The 8,310-nt window shown below is 42.3% G+C and overlaps 1 protein-coding gene across 2 annotated transcripts; it reads left to right on the top strand.

The window, feature by feature from the left end:
- The first annotated feature begins 101 nt into the window (after positions 1-101).
- LOC119340922 lies at positions 102-6,061 on the top strand. Of its 2 annotated transcripts, XM_037612820.1 has the most exons (7): positions 102-567; positions 601-1,851; positions 2,053-2,486; positions 3,723-3,884; positions 4,634-4,709; positions 5,302-5,460; positions 5,683-6,061. In XM_037612820.1, the coding sequence occupies exons 1-7, from the start codon at positions 406-408 to the stop codon at positions 5,773-5,775; spliced, it is 2,337 nt and encodes a 778-aa protein (XP_037468717.1). In that variant the 5' UTR covers positions 102-405; the 3' UTR covers positions 5,776-6,061. The 2 variants fall into 2 exon arrangements, with proteins under 2 accessions (XP_037468717.1, XP_037468716.1); XM_037612819.1 differs by having other exon boundaries at positions 102-1,851.
- Positions 6,062-8,310: the final 2,249 nt, after the last annotated feature.

Genomic DNA, 8,310 nt, shown 5'->3' with positions numbered 1-8,310 from the left:
GCCAGGGCCGCCATCCCGCCCGCCCCCGCCCCGCAGTCGCCGCCGCCGGCGATGGTCGGCCTGCTGAGCACGCCGGTGCCGTCCCCGTCCACCTCCGTCTCCCTCGGCCTCGGCTCCCCCGCCGCCGACGACGGCGGCTCCCTCAAGTCCCCCGCCGTCGAGGCGCCCCGCCGCAGCCTGCGCCTGGCCGGCGCCGCCAGCCCGGGCACACCCCCGGCGGCCTCTTCCGACCGGGACGGCGCTTCGTCGGGCGCTCGCGGAAGGAGGAAGGGGAGGCCTCGTGCTTCCGCCGTTGCTGCGGCTGCTTCCCCGGAGGTCGGGGAGCTGGGGAGCGATGGCGGCGGCGGCGGCGAGGCTAGGGCCTCGGGCGGCACCGGCGGCGGCTCCAGTGGTCAGGGGGCGCGCATGAGCTTGCGGTCAGGGTCTCGGCTCGGGAAGCGGCCGGTGGAGCCAGATGCCCACGCAGAGATGGGGCTTGGACCGGATGGAGGGGGGTCCGGGTCTGGACACAACGTGCACGACGAAATGCTGCACCAGGACGCCGACGGGATGGCGAAGCGGCGTAAGGGCGTATCGGCTCAGCTGGCCGACTGGCGTAAGGGCGTATCGGCTCAGCTGGCCGACTACGTGGCTGATTCAGAGAGCGACAGTGATGATGACTTTGTGCTACCGGTGAAAGGGAGCGCAAGCAGGTTGGCTGGAGCGGCGGCCGATTACGTGCCTGATTCGGAGAGCGACAGGGAGGATTTTGTGCTGCCGGGGGATCGTGGCTTGAAGCTACCGGCAAACTTGTTCACTCCTTTTAATCTGACTGAACCGAATGTGGTGGCTATGGGTTCGCATATGACAGGCCAGGGGAGTGGTGGTTCTGCGAGGGCTCGTAGAGGGGGAATTGGACAGGTTAATGACAGGAATGAACAGCTCTTCAGTGAGGAGTCTATGCTCATGCATGATTCGGCAGAGAAGGCAGCTGGTGGCATTGTTAAGCCGTTAGCATCTGCCGCAGACAAAGCCTTTGCGGATGTGGATTTCAGTGAGGAGGTTCTCAGGCATGAGTCTAGAAATAGAGGCGAAGGAAACTCAAAGCTGGTTCTTGGGAACAATGATTCAGGTTCTGCTGTCAGTGTTGGTATTCCATCTGGTACCAGGACCAGGAAGTTCAGTCGTGATGATAAAGGAAAGGGGAAGATGGTTGCGGAAGAGGTTTTATTGCCCCAGAAGTTAAGTGATGATGACATGGATTGGGAACCTGTGGTTTTACAAGAGAATCAGAGCGTCTCAGGAGCAGCTGATGCTGATGTGGAGCCACTTTGGAGGCAAGCGGCAAGAGAGAGAGCTATTAAGCTGGCCCCAAAATTTGCATTCTTCAAAGCAGATGAAGATGTACATAGTGACGAAGATGATGAGGAAGAGTTAGAGCCTGCGGCTGATGCTCAGGATTGGCCAGGTCCATATTCTACTGCATTGAGGATCATGGATGATAGAGATGCTAAATTGAGAGCCCGGGAGTTGAATCCATCGTCTAAACTAGCTAATGATGCTGATAATGTCATTTTGTGGACACCTTTGAAAAACAAGAAAGCTCTGCTGCGCCCCGTCCCGTCACTTGCGAGCTTATGCATGCAAACTCTTGCAAGCCATGCTGAAGGTATTGAATCACTTGGAGGCATACCTGAGGAGTTAAAACATAAACTTCTCACGGAACTGTGCCGTTCTAGGAAGATGAATACCCATCTTCTTACTGAAATCTTGTGTGATAATCCTGTGGCACTGCAGCTTAGGGAGTGTTCGTGGTTGAATGAGGATGACTTTGAGGCTGTTTTTGGGAAATGCATGACTGAATCCTTAGAGGTACTGCTTTTCTCTTATGCAATTCATGTTTCATGATCACATCATCTACTGCTTTTGCTGAACATATGAGTTTGTTATTGAGAAACTAAGACATCATTGCTTCTGTTAATTATGAGTGTTTGACCAGCAGACTTTGCTGCCCTGTTTTTGGACAAGTCATCTTTCAAGGACTTATTTTCTCTTTTCGTTTCTTTTGTGAAGGTTCTGCAGCTTGACTTATCTGGGCGATGCATGCCTGACTATATTTTGCCTGCTACCTTGGCAAAGGTTCCTAATTGCATGCCATTATTAAGAAAAATATCTCTGATGGGAAATTACCGTCTTTCTGATAATGGGTTAGACAAACTCATCTCAGCAGCACCTTCTCTGAGTTCGCTCAATTTAAGCGAGTGCTCTCTTCTCACATCAACTGGAATTGAGAATCTTGCTAATAGGCTGCAATCTGTATTGAGAGAACTATATATTAATGACTGCCTAAATGTGGATGCCATGATGGTTCTTCCTGCTCTAAAGAAAATTAAACATTTGGAGGTTTTATCAATGTCTGGCATACAGTCTGTCTGTGACAAGTTTGTGAATGAGCTCATTCCTATACATGGCTCTAATATAAGGGAGTTAGCGTTTGCTGGTTGCCTGTAAGTCTTCCTACTTGTAGCTGTAGTTTCTTCAGTGTATGTTATATCTTGCAGTTCTCTTATAAGATTACATTTTTCTACTTTACCATTTGCCTTTTACTTAAATGCCAGGAGCATTTTGTCCGTAGGATTTCATTCTATAACTGAAGTCACTAGTTCTAAGTTGTCACTGAATTAGGAAGCCCGTTAAAATATTTTTTGTTATGAAAACTATCAAACTTTACTGGTCATATGATAGATGGCTGCTGTGTCTTATTCGTAACCAGTATTCTGTCAGTTGTGTTGCTTGAAAAATGCTTACCTATCCATTTGAAACCTTCTAGTAAGATTGTTGTGTGGAAATGTGTGTGTGTGTGTGTAGGAGACAGAAGCTGAAAGTGTAGCTTGATTTTCCATGCTGCTAATGGAATTGGTACCTTACTTTCATCTTGCCTTTCAGAATAGATCCTTAGTATTAATTCAGTTGTAGTTGGAGTCACTGGTCATTTGTGCCTTTGTTCTTCACACCTGGGAGGACATTAATATCCTTGATGGAACAAACTAGGTATCTACTGCTGTGAAGATGGCTGGACCTGTAGGGGATTGTGGAGTAGGTTAGAGAGGATGAACAATGGCATAAATAGATTGTTAAAATTCTTTTTGCTTGATTGATAACTATTCTCTTGTTCATTGACCCTCCTAACTCTAATCTTGCAAAACCCAATACAATCTCTTTCCTATTTAAATGCCTCCTCTATCTATCTATGTAATATTCCATATCTATATCCTGTATTGTGGAGTAAGTTAAGGATCCCCCTGTACTACTCCCTCCGTTCCTAAATATAAGGTGTATTAGTTTTTCAAAAAGTCAACTGTTGTCTATGTTTGACCAACTTTACAGCAAAATATATAAAGATTTATAATACTAAATATATAAAATGTAAAAATATAGTTCATGATGAATCTAGTGATAATGATTTGGTATTCTAGATATTGATATTTTGTCCATAAACTTGGTCAAACTTAGAGAAGTTTGACTTTTTGGAAAAATAATACACCTTATATTGAGGAACGGAGGGAGTATATGCTAACCAACCATGTTCTTCATAGTCGCTTGCAACGATAATGTGTCCACTTACCAATAAATACGATGAGTCATGCTTTTTAAGTTCAACTATGACATGTTTATGCAGATAAAGAGAAGTGATATGAGGGTACATTCTGACTTTTTTTGTTACCGTGCTGTCTAATTTGCAGGAAACTGACCTCATCTTCCATTAAGACTATTGGGGTGAACTGCCCCCAGTTATCATCTTTAGATATACGAAACTTGAATAGGTTGCGTGACTCAGCAACAAGACATCTTCGTGATGGCTGTCGGCTTATAAAGAAATTAAAGCTTCAAAAGAATACGTTCAGGTATTCACATTTTTCCATTCATATTCATGTTTATATCTGCTTAAATTGTGCATATGAATCTTAAGGCTTTCAAAATTTTGTGGTGTATATAATAAGTGAATATGAACTAGCTTTCCCTTTCAACTAGCAATCTACCCATGATTTTCAGTAAGCTAATTTTGGTCTGACTTTAATGAGTGTTTAATAACGCCAATTGATTATGAGAAGCGAATTCATGATTCTTACTCCACTATTTGTCAAGGTCTTATTGTGCTGCTGGATGCCATGTGTAGGTAACCTGTTTGGTGGTCATGATGTTCTCTTTCAGTAGATTTGATTGCTACTGTTCATTTTAGGATTAGGATGTTGGAAACATCAAAATGTAAAATTCAAGGGATAAGAAAATCAAGCACACCATTAGGACTCTTGACTAATTTCCTGTTTCCCAAAAGTTCTCATGGACATTCAAACCAGAAGAAAGGGATTCATGCTTTAGTTATGTGTACAAGATACCATCCCCTGATCATTTAATATTGACACATATTATTATTCTCCTGGGATATTTGCTGTCTCAACCAATGCATCAGCACAGCTTAACACTTATGAATATTTTGAACATGTTTTACCTTTTTCGGATGCTTCAGTTTATGAATATATTGTTTTTCGTAGTCTTCTTTTGTATTGATCAGTTGATCTGCACATGATTTTTGTGTAATGAGATTGTTCAAAAAATCTTCGTTATGCTGCAATCAACTTTATCAATTTTGCAGTGATGTAGCACTGTCTCAGTTTTTGGAAGAATCTGGAGGATCTTTAACTGAGTTGAGCCTAAACAACATTGAGAAGGTACATTGTCCATGCTCTCTTTCGTCTGCTTGGATGTGTGTTTCTCATTGATATGAAACTTTCAGAAGGCAAACGTAACTATAATCCAGTGTATGCACCTGTATCCACGTCATCATACTTGAAATAAGAATATGCTAGCGGGTGCACTGTTATTGAAATCTAAGTTTGATGATCCATCAAATTTCAAGGTAGTGATGAAATAAGTAGACAGTAGATCTTCTACAAGTTGTAGTACTAATCCCCTATTGGGCAAACACGCTTTCACATTATACTCCAACACTCGCAGGCCGACATATAATTGGTGTCAGCTATACATACACAAGTCATGCACACAGTTCTGACAAACATAATCAAAGTCCTATATCATGGAACATAGAACCCCCTTGCATAGCTGACACCAATTCCTGGGGCTCGCGCCTTCTTTAGATCTAACACTGATGTGGAACAGAAAATGCATCTTGCCTTTGGCCTCACATTTACTGTACTGTTCCTGTCTACTTTGTTTCACTGTATTTTTGTGTTACTTCTTGGTTGTTTCGTATGTGACAACTTTTATGCACATTTTAATCTATTATTACTGCTCTTACTTTAGGTTGGAAACCTTACTGCACGGGCGATTGCTCTCAAGTGCTCTGTACGCTTGGAGGTTCTGGATGTTTCCTTCTGCCGTGGTCTGTCCAATGAAGCTTTGGGGCTGATTGTTGACAGTTGCTCATCGTTGAAAACTCTCAAGCTATTTGGGTGTACCCAGGTATGCTGATATGCATAGATCGTACAAAGTATCAGTTGTTAATATATAATGTCAGGCATTTTTTCTGGCCCATTCTTCTCGTGAAAGCAGTTTTGTAGAGAGCAACATCATGAACTTTCATAATTCATAGCTGTTCTATGTCATGGCATGAGTCATTTGATAGCATCAGTTGTTTGAGACTTCATTTTGACCATACTCAGTGTGCGAATCATTTGATTGCAGATCACGGATATTTTCCTCAAGGGCCACTCGAACTCATTGGTGAAAATTATTGGGATAGAAGGGAGCATACTGGAGCAATTGGGTCGTTGTTAGTCGGCCCCAGAATGATGCTACATTTGTCTGACCAGTCAGCGGTCCAGCTTGGGCAGGGAAACTCTTCTAGAACCTACCTAGCTGATACCAGTTATAGATTTTTCTAGAACTTTGTCCGTTTGATTTCTAGAACTTTGTCAGTTAGATTTATAGCATTTTGCTATAGGTGCATGACACTGGTCATATGGATGTGATCTAGAACTTTATTATATGATTCGTGATGGAAGTGCTATTCTGGCTATTAGGTACATGACTGATCATATGATTCCTGATGGAAGTTTTATTTTGGCTTTGAACTTTGTTGATGTCGTCTAGAACTTTGATATATGCATGTTGGTTATGCTATATGGATGTGATCTTGCACATGTGAAATCATCTGCTTTTTTATACCGCAAGCATTGCAAATGAACTTGTGTGCAATGTGGCATACTGTGTACACGGTTAATCAATGGAATCGTGTGCACTTTGTGATGTCAAGGCACTTATTGGGATGTCGACATTTGCGTTGTGTTGGTCGCAATGGATCCAAAATCCATGTGTGATAAGGCTTTTCAACATTTTTTGATCTAAGCATGTTTTCTGAAATAACTCAAAAACGGTGTTTATAATACAAATGTGCTCCAGGTATCTGTTGATTTTCGTTTAAAAATACGTTATGATATAAGCTGCACCTAATGGACAATATTTCAGCCCAAAATCAGCAGAAAAACAGACCCATTTGTTGCATGCAAGTGTCTATATGTGAGTAGGGTGTATTTCAAAATAAAAAACAAAGTACACAAAATTTCAGGTTTTTCTGAGCCATAAAAAGTTAGTTATTTGAACTTGAAAAAAAATGAACGGGCTCATAGTGTCTATGCTCCGAAGCGATATTTTGCTGTCTGATGGCTAGTTAAGGCCGGGTTTCAGATGAGTGGAACCTAGTGCACCTACTACAATTAGAAGTTCTGCTCGTACAAGAAAAAATAGAAGGCGTGGCCTATACGCAGGGAAACTCCACCTACACCGTCCATATCGTAACAGTTTCTCCCCCATAGAGACATCTTGTATTGATGCTCACACGGCCTTCGTCCTAGAGATCCAGATGACGAGCATCTGGCTAGAAGTAGTGAATCCCATGTGAGAAGCGAGATTGTGCAATTGATGGGAGTAAATTCAAGTCGAGTAGCAATATCCCAATGTACGAGCGAGTGATGTAGAACTTCCATACGAATTTCTGGTGCATCTTATTCCTACAGATCACATCTTGCTACTATTTTGACATTGTGCATCTTTGTGCTGCTCCTCACTCAAATAATGTCACTTTTGTGTCTCCTCACGTCCATTTCAATGGATGGTTCCGCCACTGTATATATAAGTTTCAGATGAGTGAGGTAGCTCGGACTTCAGTGCTTTACCTACTATGACTAGATTGGCATGTGCAAAAGAGCTTGTACAATACCGAGTTGATTCAATTTATGGATAGGATCTCCATATTTCCAGTCATGAAGAGATCACAATATCTAGTACTCCCTCTGTAAACTAATATAAAAGCGTTTAGATCACTAAAATAGTAATCTAAACACTCTTATATTAGTTTACGGAGGGAGTACTATGGGCACGCTCCCTTCTTCATTTCAGAAAATATGGCGTACATTAGCCTTTCTAAAATCAAATTAATCAGCTTGAGAGTTTTCCTCACATAAAAGAAAGACATAACCTACTCCCACTGTCTAGGATTATAGGGCTGGTGGGCCATGAAGTGGATTATAGGGCCAGTGGGCCATGAAGTATCGAGTGGTACCTACTGGATCTTTTTTCTTTTTCAGAACCATATATTATTAATTATTAATAGTATCAAACAAATCAGCTTACAAAGAGGAAATATACAGAAACCTTGAGGCCATTCACATAGCACATGCTTCACGACAGCATTCCCAAATCATATCACTGAAGCTACGATTACATATTAGAAGACAAAGGGCGCAAGGCTTCAAGACAACGCCTTCGGGAAGGAATCGTTGCTCGTGCGCCAATGTTGGTTGGTCCATCCAGATGTTAGACCAAGGGCTATCACCCTAAGGCCTTGTTCGGTTAATCCCCATCACGAGGGGATTGGAGAGGATTGGAGGGGTTTGATGTGGATTTTGACTTGCTGGGGATTTAATCCCTGCCAATCTGCTCCAAACCCCTTGAAACCCTGTGGAACCGAACAAGGTCTAAGGAAGTTCTTCAAAGCTAGAAGGCACCCCAAAGATCCCCTATCATGTAATTCATAATCGTATCCCCTATTCTAGAAAAATGCTATTTTGGGGGGGTTAAAATTTTCTTCATCCAGCATACCCTCAAACTTAATCCCAAAAAACACTGTTGTTTCCAAATGTTGCATACAAACTTCATTTGGATATATATTTCATAACCTATTTATTCCAAAACTTGATCTAGGTACATATTAAATAGGGATAAGTATATTTTTCATCCTCGAACTCTTTCAAAAGTTGAGAAATTGTCCCTCAACTTCAAAACCACCAAAAGTTAGTCCCTCTTTTGTTTAAA

The sequence above is a fragment of the Triticum dicoccoides genome, chromosome 7B, assembly GCF_002162155.2.
Source record: "Triticum dicoccoides isolate Atlit2015 ecotype Zavitan chromosome 7B, WEW_v2.0, whole genome shotgun sequence".
NCBI classification, from domain to species: domain Eukaryota; kingdom Viridiplantae; phylum Streptophyta; class Magnoliopsida; order Poales; family Poaceae; genus Triticum; species Triticum dicoccoides.
The sequence above is the reverse complement of the archived record's forward strand: the minus strand, read 5'-3'. Positions and strand labels throughout refer to the sequence as shown.

Excerpts from the sequence above, each read along its gene's own strand:
- LOC119340922 (XM_037612819.1), top strand. The coding sequence starts at position 406 with ATGAGCTTGCGGTCAGGGTCTCGGCTCGGGAAGCGGCCGGTGGAGCCA. Across the intron at positions 3,885-4,633 it reads CTTCAAAAGAATACGTTCAG|TGATGTAGCACTGTCTCAGT; the intron begins GTATTCACATTT and ends TCAATTTTGCAG. Across the intron at positions 5,461-5,682 it reads AGCTATTTGGGTGTACCCAG|ATCACGGATATTTTCCTCAA; the intron begins GTATGCTGATAT and ends ATTTGATTGCAG.